Raw genomic sequence first — 21,228 nt, forward strand, 5'->3', positions numbered from 1 at the left:
AAGGCGTTGAACATCAGAAAAGAAGGAGCAGCTGTTGATGGCAGGGTTGATTTGAGCCTTGAGTTTTCTACCTGTCATGTGCTGGTAACCTCTGACAGTGTGCAGTCCCTTGAACCCCTTGGCCTGAGTTTTGGCCACACCCCCCCCCCTTTTTCTTTGCTCCAATGGAAGGGCAGTGCACTGGAGGATCTAAGATTTACAAAAGGCACTACATTATGGTGCCCATGAAAGAGCAGCCTGAGCGTCCTTTGACACTGAATAATGAGTGTTGGAGCCTGAGAATGTAGACCCTGGTCTGCACAAGATGATCTGTGCCCATGACCAATGAAGAGCACATTATTTGTAGTGTCTGCCGCAGAGAAGAGACACTGGTGCACTGCCTTGAGACATTGAGACTTTCGAGTGAGCTGTGAGTGTTTGCCAGGAGGGCACTCCAACTAAACAGTACTATTTTCATGAAGAGGCCTGAATCGAGAGGCCCAATGCGGAAGAAAACAATGGAAGCAGATTTGATGGACGATAGAAGCCTGCCAGAGAGGCGTGGAACGGACTTTGGGCACAGTTGCACAAGCGATTCCAGTGCAATTGTATAAAGTAAATGTTAATTAAGTTCTCATTTGACTGAATTGCCATGGAAGAGGAAGTGGCTCCGCCTCTAGCATCCAAAAATGGCCCACCAGAAGTGAGTCTTTGTGCTACTATGTGTGTTCGGAGACCTGTCCCGAGAGAAGTAGAGAATAATAAGATGATGTTACAGCAACACCTTGATGACCTAATGAATATCGACATAGACCTAGATTCAGATTAACATGAGTCTTAGGTTATTGCCTACGTAATGGCAAAAGGAGGGTCTGAGGTTCTGTAATTCTCGAGACTGACTCCATTTTATATTGTGCCACCATTTTGTGTTGCCCTCACGTAGGCCTGTGAAGGTAGCCTGGCAAACAAAGTGGCCTGGCCTTCTTAGTCTATGTATACATTAACTAGGTTTCTTTCTGACTCTGGAATGAACTGTAAGAAACTGACCTCTTCACCTGAAACTGACCTCGCAAAGCCAATTTCCCTGATCGATCTTTGTCTGAGATTGCCAATCAATGTTCAGGACATCTTTAACTTTTAGTTTCCTTGCACATGCCTTATCTTGTTCATCATCTGTTACTGTTTCTTTTTTTATGTTTCTTCATTACATGGGTTATGCGTTCAATTATAGGTTTGTCCGGCTTTTGGAGATTGAATTTGGGACATTCCTAATGATTAACTTTTGGGTTGGGATACTGTACATGTAATCATGCCAAGCCCTGCAGTGCCATCTAAATCAGATTAACCTTTGTGAACTATGTAATTATAATGTTTTGCCCATATCCTGCTAAAACCCCAAAGGCTACTCACCTGCTGACCCTCCAGATTTTCCATTTGTTTAGGAATGTAATTGGTACAACTTCCTTACATGCCTGGGGCAGGATAAAGAGTATATAAGACGTGAAGTAAGATCATTCTATGGACTACCTCATTCAGTTGCTACGGCTTCTGTGTGACGTAGTCACACTCATTTGAGTTTAATAAAAATGTTCTTTTATATTTCAGCTTCTGTGCCAAATTCTTTATTATTGGTTTGAATGGACTAAGTATCAGTGAGACCCCTGAGAAGGAGTTTATATTTCTTCAAGCTCTAATTCAGTAGCATTCTTCTGCACATCTTTCTTAACCAATATAACCTCTTCCTCTAATACCTTACTTCTTGCTGCTACCTCGTCCAACTTCTGGATTAGGGCTTAACAGTACTTCGGTTTCGTCAGAGTTGAGCTTCAGGCAGTTGGTTCTCATCCAGTCTGCTACCATGGTCAAGCAGTTGTTAAAGTTGCTTCTGGTGGTGTTTGTCTTGTCCGTCAGGGAGGGGATGAGTTGGGTGTCATCGGCGCAGGAGATGACAGTGATGTATTGTGATTGGATGATATTGGCGAGTGGTGTCATGCATAGGTTGAAAAGAGTGGGGCTGAGGGACAATCCCTGTGGGACACCGCATATCAGTTTATTGGTCTCTGATGTGAAGGGTGACATCCTTACCCTTTGGGTTCTTTCCATGAGGAAAGAACAGATCCATTTGAGAGTGGATCCTTGTATGTCAATCTCATGGAGTCTTCTGATGAGGGTGTTGAGGGAGACAGTGTTGAAGGCCACAGACAGGTCGAGCAGGATTAGGCTGCTGTTTCTCCTCAATCCAGGATGTTTTAGTTCATTGGTGGCCGCAATTAGTGCTGTTTCGGTGCTGGGGTTCTTTCTGAATCCTGATTGTGTGTTGTCTAGAAGATGGTGAAGTGTATGGTGGGTTGTGAGTTGTTAGTTATTGGCCTTCTCAATCACTTTGGCTGGATATCAAAGCAGGGAGATGGAACAGGGGTTTCTCAATTGATTCAGATCTACTCAGCTTTCTTGAGAAGGGCGTTGATTTCTACAAGTATTTGCTGCTAGTAGCATCTTAAGTCTAATTTGAAGATGTCTTTATCTGTGGTGTCTTGACTTGTTTTCCATTTGCACTCCAGTTGCTTGCCGTGGCGTTTCATCAGCCTGAGTTTCTCTTTGTACCAAGTGGCCAGTGGTCGGGCTCTTGCCATTGCATGTGCTTGAGGGGAGACAGGTTGCTGGCACATGCGGTGATTCAGCTGTTAAGGCTTTCGACAAGTTGCTGGTTTGCTTGGGTTGGTGCATGGAGAGAATGGAAGACCACTCTTCTTCTGTGATACTTTCCCATGCAGCAGGTGGTTCTGGTAGTGGTAAGTCTGTGGTGGTGCTGGATGGGTATGCTGAAACTGAGGAGGGTGTTGTCTGTTCAGGTCATGATTTCTGGCTTCTTGACTGTTATGTTGCTGATTGAGGATTAAATCTAGTCCAATAGGTGTCTGGTGGTGTGGGTTGGTTCAGTAACGTGGTGAGTGAGGCCAAGGTTTACAGTGTTTTCTAGAAGGGCTGAAGAGTTTGGAGTGGTGCTATTTTCTAGGTGAAAGTCAAGGTCTCTGAGGAGGATAAAGGTGCTGGCATTGATGATAAGGGGTGCGATATTTCTGTGACGTTGCTGGTCAAATTGTTGCAGGGTCTTGGTGGTCTGAATATTATGTTTCCACCCTGGGAGAAGTTGACTGTGATGCTTATCTTGAACGTGAGTTGTTCCATGTAGCTGTTGGGTTGTCTATGTAGGTGCTGCAGCGGATGGTATCTTTGAATTTGATGGAGACTCTAACTCTGGGCTTGTGCTGATGTTTTAGCTTGACGTTCTTGTAGCCGAAGGGGATGGCTGTAGTTATATCTAGTGCAGAATTTGGGTTTAGCCTTGTTTCCTTGAGGAAGAGTAGGTCTGGAGAGTGGTGATGGAGTAGGTCCCATATATCAGTGGAGTTTTTGGTGAGCGAGCGGGTGTTGAGGAGCATGCATGCTAGTGTGGCGTTTTGTCTGGGTAGCGTTTCATCTATGTAAGCTTGAACAAGTGGCTGGTTTGTGTGAGTGTGAGCAAGTGGGCTGCTGGAAGCTGTTGGTGCAGGAGCGGTGGGTGTAAGGTGCGGAGAGTGCATGAAAACTTGCAGTAGGTGCATGTTAAAACAAACCAAACAAGTAGGGTCTAAGGGAAAATCTTTAACGACCTGCCACAGTTCTATTCCCCAAAAAGTCTACAATATCAAAAACTGACAGAACTGGGGGTCTTGCAATAAAACAATTGTATATATCCACAAGTGCCAAAGCTACCGGGAGCAGGAGTACAAAGGACAGAACGCAAGAGACAGAATATTATAAAGAGACAAAGGGACCCTTGAGCAGAGCTTGAATGCCCATCAATTATCTATATGATCAATCTTATCATCTGGTCATCCACCCAAGCTCTCCTCACAACTCTATTTTAACATTGCACTCACTTTCTATGCACTGCACAAACCTTTAAACTGATCATCATATGATCATTTTCTTCTTGACTATCTGGTGTTCCCTTGCTGACCCGAACAAGAGTCTCCCTAGAAGATAGTCTCTATGATCAAGAGACATATCATTCGCTTGGGTGGATGACCAGATGATAAGATTGATCATATAGATAGATGGGTATCCAAGCTCTGCTCAAGGGTCCCTTTCTCTCTTTATAATATTCTGTCTCTTGCGTTCTGTCCTTTGTACTCCTACTCCCGGTAGCTTTGGCACTTGTGGATATATACAATTGTTTTATTGCAAGACCCCCAGTTCTGTCAATTCTTGAGTAGGTGCATGTTAACAATCTGGCAGCAGTGGGAAAGTGACAACTGGGGTGGCAAGAACAGAAGAACGCAGCAGTTTAGCGGTGAGTAGGGGGTTTCTGGCACTGGGCGCAGACCAGGTGCAAGGACGCAGACAGACTTGACTTTGGCGCACCTTCAGCGCATTCACTGTACATCCGTTTTTCCTCTTTTTAATAAAATATTTCATAAGAGGATACCACAGCTTGCATGCCGCTCATTTAATGTGCAGTGTGCCGCATTCCACATGGCCACTTCCTCTAAACCAGGTTGCCTATTATGGAATGCTGTTGTCTGTAGTGTGTCATTGTTGTACCATTCCAAGGTGGCCAACACGTTTGCTCTAAATGCTTGAACGTTAAAGCAATGATAGTCTATTTACAATACTTTTGCAAGATGGACGCCCGCAGCCCTTCCAAGATTCCTAGGTCCGTGCGTGATGTGCTGTTGCAGTACAGGTTTTTTGTTGGAATTCTGGGACTTATAGTCTTATTTATTATGTGTATTATGACTTGTGGAGTGTTTACAGCCATCTGTGAAAGAAAAGTCACTTTAATTCATAAGCCAGACCTTTTCGCATTGCCAATGCTTGTTTGAAGGGTTTTATGATAGAATAGACGGCGTCGCGATACCAGTCAAATTAGGATGAGTTGTCAGGTATGGCAAAGTATTTGAGGATTATACTCAAACATAGCTGCCTAGTTTCCCAGGTCCAGTGTGCTGTTCCAGTCCACTTTTTTTCCTTTGGATTCTGGGAGTTGTAGTCCTATTTTTATAATGTAATAAACAAGTGTACAAGTCCCAGAATTCAAAGAAAAAACAACTGGACTGGAGCAGGCATCGACCTGGGAAACTTGACAGTGGTGCACAGACTTTGAAACGGGGGCGACCAAGTGATACTTTAGTTAGAACTTCTCCGAACCCAGGCAAGTGAAAGCAAATCTAAAATCCTTCCAGTATAACTGGAGACCTTAAATTTGAAATATATATATTCTTTAAGTAAGGCTGCAAATAATCAGCTTTAGAAAGTGAAATGCCTTATCGGTTTTTTTCCTTTGTAATGTGAGAGTCTGTGCTTAGCAGGCCATATTAATATTAGATTAAACAGGGTGGAGGCATTCTGTAAAGGGTTCGACATTCTGTCACTATTCATTTATGAGACACATAGGCCCTCAAATACGGGGGAAAAGGGTAGAGGAAATAAGTGCTCTTATCCTCTCATTGAAGGAGACTAACTAGAAGCTACGCCCTTCCAAGATGGCGGCTACTTCAGCTGCAATGTCTGGCCCTTCTTCCACGACAGCCGGCTGGTAACCTGTGCGTGCTAGACTTTCGGGACGTCTCCAGGCTGCTTGTGTCAAGCAGGGCGCGTGCGCGCGGAGCCCTGTTCTGTGCCACTCTTCGCGTCTCGCGCCAGGGCGTGTGCAGTCTGCGCCAGGGGAAGGGAGTCAGCGCGCGCTGCAGGTGGAGCATTGCACCCCAAGGTCCTCTCCGGCTGCAGCATGGCTGTACTCAGCTCCCGGGCACTGCGGGCAGCGCTGGTGCTGGCAGCCCTGGCGGTGGTCATTCAGCTTCTGCGAACGTGGCTCAGCTCGAAGACCTACCTCTTCAGCCAGAAGGACATCGCAGAGCTGGCCAAGCAGCATGCAGGTGAGACCCCGTTGTAGCCTCTAGGACGGACCCTGGATAGATGGGAGACCCACAAGCAGCATGGAAAGAGTTGACAGTCGTCTGGTCTACAGGGCATCACAGTTCCAGTCCTGGGTTTTATTCAACATTTGATTTGTTAAATCAATTAATTCTGGAGGGTGTAGTGTTATTTTACTTCCTTTAAAATTGCATGCATTAACTGGCAACTTTCAGCACTCGACTCTGATATAATGGCTAGCATTAAAAACTGAAGAAAAGTTGGAATGAATTTACCGAGCTTAAAGCTGCAGCGCTGTTCTCGCAGATCTGCCCCGCGTCCCCCGTCCTTACTTCTCTGTGCATGAGCCAGGCTCAGCGACGGATGCACATATCTTAAACCTAGCTGTTGTGCCTGTTTACTCTGCTGAGACCTGTACATGTCAAGCAGCATTTAAAACTAGAATGAATACGGCTTTTTTATTTATTTATTTCTGCATGTAATCAATGTGGGGTGTGGCTAAAATTATAGTTCAAGATGTAGGGAAGGTAAATGGAATGTAGAGAGTGGTGATCCAGAGAGTTCTGAGGCTAGGGGGTGACAAAAATAAGTGAAACTGATTAAATTTATACAGATTGTCCTGCACCTGAACTACCTGTTTGCATCTCTCTAGGCCCTAATGTAGGTGCTCAGTTATTGACCAGTGGCTGCATCTCCTGTTTCTTTATTAGTTAGTACAGTTTAATTGAGTCAATGTGTTTGTAATTTGTATCCGTAAACATAATCTGTCCGATTACACCATGAAATACACAGTATGTCCTGGCTTGATGGTACAGCGCCTTTCTTTGAAAAGGTTAATTTGGCCCCAAGGCCATTGCTATTAGCAGACCATCCTTGTTTTCTTATTACATTTCTTCGTCCACTCATGACTTACTTAAGGGACCCTTTATAGACATAGGTATTTCGTGGAGTTTAAGTTGGCTGTATTTAAAAAAAAAAAGTTGCTACTTTAAGTGTTAGATGCTCCTGCTTGTCTGCAATGAGGTGTCCTGCTTGGTTTTCCATGGAATCCAGACTTGTTATGCTCTCCTTGAGTATTTTATTTTGTACTTCCTCACATCATGGCCAGGGCTGCAGTGCTTTTTTTGAGTGAGTGGAAAAGTCATTGAACTTGTTCATAGATCAATTTGTTCGTAGATCAGTAAAATTCCTTCATTTAGTGAATATTGACTTGGTCGAAACTTAATCTTAACTTAGCTGAAAAGGAATTTGAAGCAGATTCCATATTGAGATTTGACCATGTGTTTGTTGTCTGACCTTGAATATTTGTACAATGAGATTGTCTTTCTGAAGCTTGATGCTTTTAAGCAGTGATTCTGTTGCCACTGTGTCTAACATGTTTTGGTCTTGCAAGGCTAAGTGGCAGCATGGGTAATTGTGTTATCTATTCTCTATTGAATCATAACTTACTTAACATTTTTTGGGGATTTTATTTTGTGTATAAACTTCAAATAATAAAACCAAATTCAAAATTACTTTATTCCTTCCTCACCGTACCAGATGTAGGTTCTGAACATGTGGTGTAGGGTTTTTGCTGCAATTTTACAGTATATCTACGGATGTTCTATTGTCCTTGGCCCGTCTTTAGAATTGGGGCTTGATAGCACTTTCACAGATCCCTTTCCACGGGACCCTGAACAGTGACTCCAAGTGCCTCTCCCTGTATTCTGTCCCGTAAATTCTTTGTGCCTGTTATTAAATGGCCATTAAGTGTTAGCCACATTCTTTCAGACCAGTATCCACAGCAAAGCCTCTGCTGTGATGCCTGTGGTTTCTTCCTCTCCAACTCGGCAGAGGTTTTTTGTTGCCGAGTTATCCTTTCTGTTGCATGCCTGAGAGTGGCATGCCGTTCTTGAATTTCTGTGTGTGCGCTTCCATGATTGTTTGTCTTTCTCTGGCTTTGACCAAAGATTCCAGTATCCCCTACAGATGCCACTACTTTGTTATGTACAGGAGACTCCAATTCATTTTTACTTTTGCAATCAACCAAAGGCATGTGTGGGGTTTTTGTATAGCGCAAATCTAACCAAAGGGCAGAGCAGCTCTGTACACGGTCAAAGGCAAAGTCAACAAATTATTGGAGAGGTAGCGATGTTCTGGAAGCAGAAGTTAACTGCCACTGCATCGTGATGTAGTGTTCTTTAAAGAGGTCCGTCTTCGGCTCTAGCATAAACTGGAGCATGGTTGGGGCGGCCTGATGAGTACTGGGATGTGGTACCAGATATGAGGTGCGTTAAGTTACCTGCTCATAATGACCATGCCAGGCCACCTGCAGCATTCTTTGTCCCATGTGGAACGTGAACTTTCTACAGTGACGTCTATGAGAACATGATGCTCAAATACTTTTATGAAGTTACTTATTCCAGGGGCCTCTTTTCCTAGAAAGTATTTCCCCATTGTTCTTCTATTCTTTAAAAAAAATGTGCAAAAAATTATTGTGGTAACCTTACACGGTCACTGAATTTGCATGTTGTACTTGGATTTAATTTCTTCTACAATATCCAAGTCTTCCTCCTGTTCCATTTCATTATTCCTTTGGAGTCTGTCATTTTGTTGTGCCGAGATTAGTGTGTTTTTGAAACTATTTGTATTCTCTTGCGTTCCAAGTTTTACCACCTAGGTCCAAACTTTCCTCTCTGTACAAAGTATATGGTGCCTCCTAAGTCAATAACCACCTGTGAGCAGACCAGCACAGCCTAAGGTGCGTTATTTATTTTTTCTTTCTTAAAAAGGCCGTTTTAACTTCGCTTTGCCTAGATCACGAGTAGGTTTATAAGACAAGCTAATATTCACATTCAGCAACGTATGCGTTTTTAGGTCGAGCCTAGAGTCAGCACGCAAGCGCTGCTCTGGTGAAGATCTGCTGTAGCTCAGTACGTGAGGGAAGCCCCACCTACTTCCCTGCCCATAGTTCTCATTGGCTTGTGTCTTTGTCCTTCGTAAATGCTGCCTTCTGTTTTGTTTATTGGTTTGTTAGTCCCTTCTTATTACGGCTGTCTTGTCATTTGTCTCCTCCCAGGACTACTGGCCCCTTTACTTTGTGTTACACGGTACGTGTTAGACTGTGAGCACTATTTTCTTTAGTTTTCTCCTACTGACTTGTCTAATCCCATTCCTCCCTCGGGCATTGAGAATACGCTACGTTTGTTAAAGAAAGAAAAAAACTTAGTTCCTCAAGATGATATGGGGTCCATGGATAGCATATTCTTGGCTGAAATAGAGTAAGGGGAAAGCAGCCCAGAAGGCGGGATTGTGTACAGAACAAGAGAGACTGTCCTAGGAAGAGACCCTCCCCTCTTGTTTTTCATGAATGGTGATAATGAATGATGTACAGATAGTATGTACGGATGGATGAAATGCATTATGACTGGGACTTTGCCAGTTTCAGTATATTTGGTTTTATCCACTTTTCTTAAGTGTCGGCTTTTCAATTTGCAGGAGCTGCATTTTCAGGCTGAGAGCTGAGTAATGCACAGCAAAGTGTTACTGGGAGCCGTGGCTTGTGATAATAAATGTGTACTATACTTGCTATCTATGTTGTGAACCTTTACTGTTGTAAAGCGCTCTGACTCAGATCCTCTGCATAGACTCGTTATCTTTGATGTGAACATTTACTGTTGTAAAGCACTCTGGTACCTTCGGGTCTAGCCTGCGCTAACATTTACTGTTGTAAAGCACTCTGATACTCTTGGGTCTAGCTAGCGCTATTAAAACTCTCAAATAAATGTCCTCCTGAAACCCACATGGACTGACACAGACCTGCCTTTCAAGCTGTGACTCGGCACTCGCCTGAAATAAACCCAAAAAGTGTAAATGGCTGATTATTGGTGTAGTTGTTTACTAAGTACATAATACTTGGTGGAGCACAGCAGCAGGGCATTTGGGTTACTTTAAGCTTTTGGCATTTGCATAGTGCTCGGTCTGCCAATAGTTTAGCATTGTAGTGCTTCCGGGTTCAGTCCTTGTACTTTCGACCTCTTCATCACAGTTCAAAGTCTGATATTCTTGTGATTGTCTTTACCTTGGCGCGGTCCTTGTAAGAGAGCGTGCAGTCCTTTTGGTAGTCTCAAAGCATTTTGTAATCATGGTCCAGTATTTGTATTCCAGAATTGAGACCGTAGACCTTTATCAATCGCTTGCATGACTGTTGTTACTAATCTGCTCTTTGTCCACAGTCCTAGTCTGATAGTGGAATTGCTTTGTGCTTGATGTGACACACTGTAATTTGTGTTAACTTTATTGTGTATCTGATCTCTGTTGGATGGTGGAGTGTTCTGTCTAATGTATTCTGTTGGTATATGTGGTTCTCACAACTTGTTGGCAAGTACTGTTGACTACTCTGCTTCAGGCATAACTGTGCCATGTTGGGTCTCTGTGCGCCGTAGTATGGCAACAGAGACATTTGTGTCAGCAAGGGTCCAAGCAGACTCTTTTAAATAAGGGAGCCCAACTTACCGGATTCCTGCCTTGTGTTTGCCGCCTCCGCCACCAGTCACACGGGGAGCATTGTTAATTTGCCGGTCTCAGGAGAGGAGGCCGGACTACATTACCCAGCAGCCTAAGCGGCGTGCACGCCGCCCACACCAGAAGCAGCGCCAGGAGGCGCATAAAAGTGTCACAGGGCTCCCGCGGCACAGGAGCCCAACTTACCAGATTCCTGCCTTGTGTTTGCCGCCGCCACCGCCAGAGTCACATGGGGGAGCATTGTTGGTTTGCCGGTCTCAGGAGAGGAGGCCGGACTACATTCCCCAGCAGCCTTAGTGGCGCGCACGCCGCCCACGCCAGAAGCAGTGCCAGGAGGCGCATAAAAGGATCACAGGGTTCCCGCGGCGCAGGAGCCCAACTTACCGGATTCCTGCCTTGTGTATGCTGCCACCGCCGCCAGAGTCACACAGGGGAGCATTGCTGGTTTGCCGGTCTCAGGAGAGGAGACCGGACTACATGCCCCAGCAGCCTTACCGGCGCACATGCCGCCCATGCCAGTAGCAACGCCAGGAGGTGCATAAAAGGGTCACAGGGCTCCCGCGGGACGCGCGCTCGGGCCAAGAGCGGGCCCGTCTGCGCCAGTCAGCAGCCGGAAGAGGCCAGGATGGGCCACCCTTTTGACAAGTGGGTATCAGGTCTAGATTACGCTAACCAGGCTACAGGTACTATAGCATATACGTTTTTATTATTTGGGGCAACTGCTATCTGTGCTGCATTGCATTATTGTGCGGAGACCATTGAGCTATCCAAGGCCCCCGTCCAATATGACCAAGACATGACCAAGCGCTAAGAAGTAGCAGGCACTTTAGATGCATTTATAGTCAGGGCAGAATCACTCTTGACTCAGGAGATTGAAATGACAGAGCAGCGACTTTCATTAGATCCATCAATACTACAGAGACGCTCATCACTAGGAATCCAAAATTTGGGGGATTTATCACATCCATCACTGTCTTACACCTCAAAACACGCCCATGACTTCTCCCGGCCACCTTCGGATATACCCCCAGTACCATCAATAACAGCATCGAATGGGTCACATGGGCCAAGCATAGTTACAAGAACACGGGTATCTAAGCCACCAGAGGAGACCAAGGGGAGCGAACCTCCAGTCAAACGAAAGCGGGGCGCCGGCCCTCAAAGAACAAGAACACAAAAGGAACTAAACCAGTTGATCAATTAATAGTTCATGCAGTTGACTCAGCAGTTGCGTAGACCAACTCCGTTAGCACACAGACAGATGCAGACTTGTTCTCTTTTTCATCGCTAAGACCAGAGTGCATTGGGGACTCCACCCTTATCTCAGCTATAGAGTCAACTTTGGGAACTGTGTTGGCTCACATTGAAGAATAGTTGACAAGAATTTCAATCTTTTAAGGGAAAAGTTGGAACAGGTGTACATTGTTATGGACAATTTAAGCGGCAGTATTGTAAATTCACACGCTAATGTTGTCGAGGGGGGGGGGTGGTTCTTTAGTACCAGCATCAGTAAATGTGAATTTATCTGATAATTTGTGTTGTACAAGTTATAAAGCAAAAGATTCCCCCTATACCGAAACCTATATTGAAATTAACGATCGGAGAGTGAAATACCCAGGTAATGTTTCAGACCATAATACAAAGCAAAGAGACGCACTTGAACGTCTACCCCTGGGAACTGTGCTGAGTAATCCGAATAGTACTACTATAGCTGACCCAAAGAAAACTCTCTCAAAACCCAATACTGAAATTCTGAGTTTACCTCCAGGTACGTGTCCTTACGTATTAATTCTGGCTGGTGTCCCTGCCCTTAAAAGTGACCAGAAGCAATCCTGGGTTGACTTGCGTAACAAGACTGTGGACTGGTTAATAAAGTACAATAGATTCCGCCCATCTGATATGAAAGAGATCCTTAGGGTTCGCAGAGTTGGGTGGGTTGGCCAATCCCCCAAGTACATTGAGGGCGACTGTAATGGTTAATTTTTGCAGGACGCAATTCGTTGTTTACTAAGCATAAGTGAACAAAGTTTTGCTCAAGCCACCAGTATCTGCGCTCTTCTGTTATTTTTTTTATTTTTTATAAACCACCATCTAGGTTTCTTGTACATGACTGTGCCCCTACCCTTCTATGAAATAGGTTCCAGGCCCTATCAGACTTAGATACCCTGGACTGACAATCAGTTTCAGCAGATCAAGAATTACACTCTCCTGATAACTTTCGAGTTCCCATATCCCTCTCCGCTATTAATATACCAGATGATCTGTTAGTCATATATAAATCTAAGTCAAGCACAGACGCAAATATTTTGAGTGAGAGCTCAGAAGGATCACAGGGCATAGCCAGGTCTAAAGAGATCTCAAATATACCATTGGTACCCGGGCTCAGCGAGCAAGTGGTCGCATCTGAATTATATCCGGTTTTATATAAAAATGCAAAAGTACCCCCGCCCCCCCCCCCTCCGACTTGGTCATTGAACCCCATGTAGTTCATGAGACCCGAACTGAAATGGACATTGTAGCGAATTTGGGAATAAGGGAACAAGAGCAACTGGAAATATGACTTGCGTCATGGAATATCACGGGGCTGAAAAGGAATTTAAGGGATACAAAATGGCAGGAGTATATAGAACAAAGTGATATATGCCTCTTTCAAGAGACCTGGGCTCTAGAACCCCCCCCCCCCCCCCCCACAAGGTTGGGTATAGAACATACAGTGTCAATGCTACCCCCCTCAGTTAGAGGTAGGCCCTCGGGTGGCCTTGTTATATGGGTAAAAATCACCCTTGGTATTGATATAACCCAGTTAGACGTCTCATCACAGGACACAATTGGTGTGAAGATTTGTACATGGGATAAAATTGAAATATATTTAATAAATATTTATAATAGACCAAGCCCATCTAGCAAGGAATCTTTAGTGATAAATCAGCTTGCTCAATTAACTCGAGGGCAATGGTAATTGTGGGGAGTGATCTAAATTGTAAATTTGAGCCAGTGGTGGGCCTTGAAAAAATCTTCGAATATGAAGATATGGCAAATAATATCCCCCCCTTTAGAAAGTGATCCGACAGTACCCTGTTCAGTTGCAGTTGCCCAAATTATGAGACTGGTGTCAGGGCTTAGACTTGGAGCTTGCAAAGGTCGATTACCTTCAGATAGTCCAAATGTCACCACATTTAACAGTGGTAATTGTAAGAGTAGCATTGACTACATTTTAATATCCATTTGGTTCTGGCCTTATGTACAAGATTTAGTAGTTGATGCTAGAATTGATAGTGACCATTACCCCCTACACCTGACACTTGCAGCGTATCTATTCAAAATAACTCCGGGGAGCCAGGAAGATACTTATATTATCCAGAATGAGCCACTAGTACGTAACAACCGTAGAGCGTTAAAATGGCAACTTATAGTGGGGAATAATGAGGCTATGAGGCAAATTTATGACACCTTTACAGACGTCATTGCTCCACATATTGATTCGCCTGCTGCGGTGTTCCCAATATTGACTGTACACCAAGTATTGGTAGAAGCACTAAAACCTATTTTGAGCACAATCCCCAAAGAGAGCAGAGGGAAAACTGAAACAAGTAGCTTAGTAAATCCCTGGTACAATAAGGAGTGCCGTGAGGCAAAAAAGAGCTTATAATGTCAACAAAAAATAATGTTACGGCCTTAAGGGAGAAAAAGACTAAATACAAGAGACTACTGGTGCAAACTAAGAACAAGCATTAAAAATGCAATAGGTCTCGCCTTTCATTAAGTTAAAGCCATTTGCTTTGCTCTACAATTCCATTAGCAAAGCAAATGGCTTTAACTTGATCAAAGGCGAGACCTGTTGCATTTTCAATGCCTGTTTATTTGTTTATTGTTGCAGTTTTATATAGCACGGACTCGACCTGACGGTATTAGAGCCTATACATGAAAATGTAAATACATCTGCGGTATAATAGTAATAGAGGAAGTGGGGATGGTATGAAAGAGTCATTTAAATACAGCAGGGGTATAGAAGCATTCGAGGAGGAAGAGGGATGGTGAGAGAGATATGTAAATAAATCAAAGGTATAAATGGAGTACTCAAGTGAGATTGTAGGGACATTTGAATACTTTTGCAGTATAACTGCAATAAAGGCAGTGAGGGTAATATAAGAGACATTTAAATACGTCAGGGGTATAAAAGCGATAGAGGACAGCGAGGTGTAAACTGGTAAAAGATTTTCACATACATGAGGGGTATAAATGGAGGACTGCAGTGATATGAGAGGGGCATTAAAATACATCTGCGGTATAAATGCACTAGATGAGGTGGGATGTAGTATGCGAGAGACATTTAAATACATGAGCAAAGAAGCTGAAGGAGTCGGGAAGGAAGAGGGAGCCGGACTCGCTGACGTGTGAATGGCGACGGCTGGAGGGAGGAGGTGGGAGTGGAGACCTTTTCAACTGAATCTGGTACAGAAGAGAAACCAGCGCCGTCATTCTCCCACATTGTTTAGTAAAGAAAATAGTGCTCACACACTAATTAAAGAATCCCGTATAACGCTGCCAGTAAACGATCCAGTCCCGTTGGGCGGGGCCAAAATTGGACAGGGCGGCAACAAGGAGGCACTCCGAAGCCTCCTTTACAATGAGAAGCCTGCGTTTAGCCTAAGCTATGACGCAAGCCAATGGGAAGAGGGGACGGGGCTTCAAGTCCCCTTCCTCGACCATATTGATTTCAATAAGCTCTCGGATGCTATCTCCAGCTGATACCTAAAAACTGGGATGACAACATCTGGTTGAAATTAATAAGTGCAGCAAAAATTAGAGATCACACTGGTTTTTGGCAATTAATAGCAAAAAGTAACAAAACAGGAAGATGAAGTAAGGACCTTTTTTCAGATTCTAATACATGGGTCAATCACTTTTCCAGTCTCTACTCTGCATCTACAATTGAAACAATACATAATCAGCAAGACTGTGTGTATCCGTCCCTAGAACAACCCATCTGCACTTTAGTTTGGAAGATAGACTGGCAGCAATGGATGCAGTAAAACCGGGGAAAGCGCCAGGCCCCGACAAGATACCAGGAGATTTACTGAGGCATGATAAAACTGTATGGGGCCCTTACATTAACTTTCTTTGTAATTCAATAGCAGCAGGTGCACCGATCGCCGAATCATGGAAAGGGGCAGAAATCACTACTATTTTTAAAAAAGGTAATCGTCCTAACCCTTCAAATTATCGACCGATCAGTCTAATTGACATTTTACAAAATATGTTTGCTGCGCAAATTTTAACAAAATTAAATGACTGGATAACTGCATCCTCTCAAAATTTCAGGCTGGATTTAGAACTAGAACCAGTACAATCGACCAGGTTTTTAGATTTCTTTGTATGAGCTGGAAATATACAATTTAAAAAAAAGGCCACCTGTATATTGCCTTTGTCAACCTGAAAGCCGCATTTGATCTCATTCACCGAAATTTACTATGGAATTCATTAAAAGATCACGGGGTACCAGGTGAACTCCTCGTGCAAATAATAAGGTTGCACAAGGACAACTATGCAAAAGTTAAATGGGGTCCGAGGGCCGAACTCACCGAGGCAATTCCAGTAAAAAGAGGTGCAAGGCAAGGATGCGTGCTGGCTCCCACCCTATTCTCATTGTATGTTAATGATATTCCAGAGTACTTAATGGGTTGTGCACATGACTCGCCCAAGTTAGGGAGGGGGGCCAGTACCAGCACTCCTATTCATAGATGATACCATCTTAATTTCTCAAACTCCAAAAGGTCTACAATGTTTATTAGATACCTTTTGTGCATTCTGTGATATTAAGGGCCTAGAAATAAACTCCAGCAAAACCAAATGTATAGCTATCCATCCACATAGATCTTTTTAAAAGAATTTAATGGTTAAAAACCGAAAGTTAGAGTATGTGCATAATTTTAATTATTTAGGTATAACTTAAGATACTAAAATAACCTGGAAACCGCAGTTGGAGAAAAGTAAGACTGTCTTGCTCCAAAACTCCCTACTGATAGTAAAAAAACATGGGAGTAGTACTTCTAGAGCTGTGTCCCCCTCCATTGAGGTCTACAAGTTTAGGGTACAATCAGCAACCCTTTACAGGGCAGAATTGTGGGGACCCTCATGTAAGAACACCTTTGGAAGAGGTGTGGCGCCGCGGCCAGGGCGACTGACTCTGGAATCTGGGGATCATGGTTCGATCGCCGGCGGCAGATTAGCTCAGCACCATGTGACTCTGGGCAATGGCTTGCTTAATCTTCCTGATGGCCCCCAGCGCCTAGAGACCCTTACGGGTGATTGTTCGCGCTTTACAAATGTGGATTATTATTTTGCGGTAGGGGAAAATAAGTTTTTTATGAAGTTATTATGCCTTCCAATGCGTACTCCTTTAATCCCTATGGTTATGGATCTAAATATTAAGCGTATAGACCATCAAGCCATACTGAGACCACTACTATTTTGGGTGCGACTGGTCCACAATAGAACTTGCCCACTATAAAGATGGCCTAATAGAAATTTTAAAGTTTTCGATCACAGTATGAGCCTTCAGTGGATTTAGCATGTTTTTCACTGGTTCGGTAAATTAGGGCTGAAGCACTTATGGGAAGAACCATCACATTTGACACTAGCTTCAAAAAAACTACTAAAGTCCACCTTTTGGACATGCATCCAAAATAGTGTGCCCCACAATTCTGCCACTGGCACACTAACCACTCTAATGAAGCCAATAGTGAGCTTTGAGCTATTTCTGGACGAAGTGCAGCCACAGTTAGCAAAATCACTATACATGAAATTTCGATATGGCGTTCTACAAACCAACTCGAACACATCGAAATGGGTCAGTAAACCAGGGGAGAAGAATAGTGAGCGCTGCATATTATGCCAATCTGATACTTCAGAAGATGACCTGCACTTATTATTGTTTTGCCCTGTTTACGCCAACTCTAGGAAGTAATGGATTAAACCCATTTGTAGAAATATGGGCATAAGGTCTTGCTTGGAGGCAGAAAAAATACTGAAAACTGACACTTCCCCAAAAATAGTTTTTAGTATTAGTAGGTATCTGTTCAATGTTGGCATAATAAGAACAAAAGTAGGCTTGAAGTTGTAAATGATTCATGTATATGTGTATTCGGATTTATGTTTTTAAATAGTAACGCACTTATAAAATAATGACAGACTACAAGGAATATATTTTGTTAGTCACTTTATTGCACTTTAAGCACTTGCACTTTTTTGATGAAATATCAACCTGGAAGTTGTACCTAAGTAATGTATATACAGTAATTTACAGCCTTGGCACCTTAAAAGCACTTACACTTTGTTAGAACAGATCCTTTCTGGAAAACTGTACTTTTAGGATGTTTAGATAGTTACCCATAGTGCTTGGCTACTATAAGGTTAATTGATTTATGCACTCCTCAAATGTGTTTAGAACTCAACTATTCCTAGCTTTTTAATTTATTTATATTTATACTTTTTAAATTGGTGTATAGATCGGCTTTTCTTATGAAAAACCTTTACTCCTTTTGAAAATTGTCTAAAGTGGATCCTTTTAGCTCGAATGCATTTAAATGTACTCTTTTAACGTGAAATGTGATTAATCATTGTGCATCTTTTATGGTTTAAATCAAAACCGAAATAAAGAAGAATTGAAATTGAATTGAAATAAGGGAATAATACGTGTTGGAGCAGTTTTATCTGCTCCAGTTGTGCATGTTGCTTCAAAAGTAAGCTGAAGTATTTATGTAGTTGCAGCCTGTCCCCAGACTGCCAGAGTATATTCAAATTGTTATCAAATTGCAAACCGTCTGTGAACAACAAATGAAATGGAGAGCGCTTCAATGCACTATTCAAGTGCTAGTGTATGCATACAAGAAGGTGAGCAATAACATATGCATTCCAGCCAGTAATATTAGGGGGGGGGGATACGAATTCCAGGAGAACGAAGAAATGAAAGTAAGTGATATATACAGCATCCATTGCTTTAACAAATGGAATTGCTCCTGCTCATTTTATATCCATTTGTGTTTCGATCTAACACACTTTATAGGGTTCCGATCAGGGCAGAAAGTATTTTGGGAGCCTCTGTATAATATATATTTTTTTAAATGTATACAAGTAATAATTGACCCGCAGTCCAATGTCGTGAATCACGGCTGGTTCCAGACAGACAAACACCCACTCACGTGCAGAAGCACACACATATTTAGGGATACCATTGGTGCAAGGGTGCACACCAGCCTGCAATGGCAGGCTGGACACGTATTTAGGGACACCAGGTCAGCACCACTTCCAAACGTGTGTAGGAAGGGTACACGCACTTTCGCACTGCATTTACCTTGGGAAAGACCCTTAGGTCACCACAAAAGAATCAGCAAAACCCAGAAGGAGAAAGCAAAAAGTTTGGAGAACCGCTACATGAAGAGTTAAGGTCTAACAAGCCTTGACTGAGAGCATCCCCCAAAGACTCTTGGCAGAATCTGAGAAGCCAGTTTATGGACCAGGTACTCCAAGACATTTACAGCGTACTGTGCTAAGGACGTTTGCTACCAGCTCGAGAGGAAATTGTTCACAGGAGAAGGTAGAGTCCATTGGAGCTGAAGAAGACCTTGCCCACCAAGGAAGCTGCTGAACTGTGGTGCGATATCTCGTTAACTGGGAGAACTGGTTACACAAATACCAGTCATGTTGCACGACTAAGTCTTCAGTGAACTGTTGGGTCCTAAAACTCAGCATAGTTCTGCAGCATCGACGAGCCTGACCTAGAGGAATGTTGGTGTCTAGCTGAAGTTAACTGGTTTGCTGGCAGCATCTTTTGTTTTGGTTCCCGAACGTTAAACTACACCCCACATTTCTATAACTAGGCTGAATTTATGTGAAACATTTATGAAGTTAAATAAATGTATCATGCCGAAAGGAACATTGTGTGCACCTTAAATGCAGAGATGCGGTTTGAAGCCCACTGTGCCAGGCTTGGGCTGCGACACAGACTGGGTTTACCCTCCAGTATTTATGTTGTCACATTCAATTGCTTTGGAGCATTTAAATGCCCAATCCAATTTTCTTCTTCCTGTGATCTTAAACTTATAGCATTTGTCGTACGATTAACGTGATTGGAAGTTCTTTGGTACTATTGTTAAACACTTGTACGCTGAATTTCTTATGCATGTTTTCTCTGGCATTGACTTTTCGCCCTGGCTTCGTTAACAAAGGTGAGCAAAAGTGTTTTTAGAAAAACTGGTTTCCCTCTGAGGTTTCCTCTGTTTTGGCAGTGAGAGAGCTCGTTACAACTCCCATCTATACGTCTAGAATATATTCCCTGCATCGCCTGCCAGGACCCATTTCCTACTACACCCTGTCCTTGAGCCAATTAAATGTAGATTAGCAAATTGTAAGGGTCATTGTGGAATTTCGATTGATGAGGCCTCACCCTGTTGTCCTTTTTGATTAGTCAGAACTCAGGAACAGTTCAAGTTTAATTAAACACTATATGAGGAATTTATAAACACTTACAACAAACTCGACCCAAAAATGCATACATCCTATAGTCCGCTTTTATTTCTAATTCATAGTTTCCTCTCGTTAGCTTAGATGTTATAACTAGGCACAGGCGAATTTGCATACTTTTCTATGCTTAAATTACACTGAACACTACAAAAATGTAGAAATCTTGTGTTATTACCCAAATTTCCAGCTTTTGCTTTTTTGCACTATATTTTAAGAGCGAAATGCATACCTGTGTCCATTTTTGCTGCAAGGATGCCTTTCACTTGAAAAAAATCTAAAAATCACTCATGATGCGAATAAAAAGCCACTTACTTTTAGTTTGTTTGGATTTTTAATATAGGATTTTTACTCAAACGAAGTTTGTTATATGACGTGACATAATCTCATACATTTTATTTAAAAACCGTAAGCAAAATTCTCGAAATTAAGCAAGTTTACGTCATTGCAAATGTAATTTCACCCTGGCCCGCTGCTGACATGCTGTCATCTTTTAATGCTGTTCTTGCCTCATCGGGATATGCTTTTTCAATATCGACTTAAAATTCTGTTCATGGCGGCACCTCATTCAGTAAACAGAAGAGACCAGCACCTTTCATATCAATGATCGAGCAGGTATCTTAATTACTCATTATATCCTAGTCTTTACCTATCAGTGTTTACCCTTGATCTTTCACAGTTCAAAGAAAAAAATATTAGAACTGTGTTTAATGCCATTATGTTCCCAACATTAAGCTCAAACTCCCTTCTTACAGTATTAATTCATGTTGAATTTCATAGATCTAGCACTCGTGTGAAAACAGTATTTGGACCCGTCCTATAACATTCTATGGTCCATGGCCATCGTAGAGTATATGGACTGTTTCTTCATTATAGGCTTTTACTAGTAGCTTTAATGAGATTCCCCCATATCGTATTTGCGGTCCCCTTTTGCTTTTAGCCATTATTTTCTCAATGTTGATTTTGCGTTTTGTATACGAGGTAAAACTCGCATCTAGTAAATAATGTGATTCGACTTAGCTTTTTTCTTATTTATATATGCAATCATATTTTGGATTTTTTGGCCATGTGCCTTGCACAATTGTCTAGAACAAACACCTAAAATGAAACCAATGTACTGCTGTAAAAAAATCTGAGAATTATATTGTACCGTTTATTATGCTCTGAATTCAATTGTGACTATAAGTAAAGAACACACACACCAGTGCCCAGCTTTACACAGGTGAGAACTTTTTGTGATACCACGTAGAGCCTGCTGTGCAGGTGAGAACTTGGGTCATACCATATAGTGCTCATTCATAAGCATGC

General features: G+C 42.8%; 1 protein-coding gene across 1 annotated transcript in view; it reads left to right on the top strand.

Annotated features, from left to right (window-relative positions):
* The first annotated feature begins 5,430 nt into the window (after positions 1-5,430).
* The window catches only part of SIGMAR1 (sigma non-opioid intracellular receptor 1), a 109,167-nt gene continuing 93,369 nt past the window's right edge, over positions 5,431-21,228 (top strand). Inside the window, exon 1 of the mRNA XM_085628405.1 lies at positions 5,431-5,900. Within this exon, the coding sequence (XP_085484531.1) occupies positions 5,753-5,900 (148 nt within the window). The 5' untranslated portion in view covers positions 5,431-5,752. The remainder of the gene's footprint in view (positions 5,901-21,228) is intronic.

The sequence above is a fragment of the Triturus cristatus genome, chromosome 2_1 (genome assembly GCF_964204655.1).
Source record: "Triturus cristatus chromosome 2_1, aTriCri1.1, whole genome shotgun sequence".
Taxonomy (NCBI): domain Eukaryota; kingdom Metazoa; phylum Chordata; class Amphibia; order Caudata; family Salamandridae; genus Triturus; species Triturus cristatus.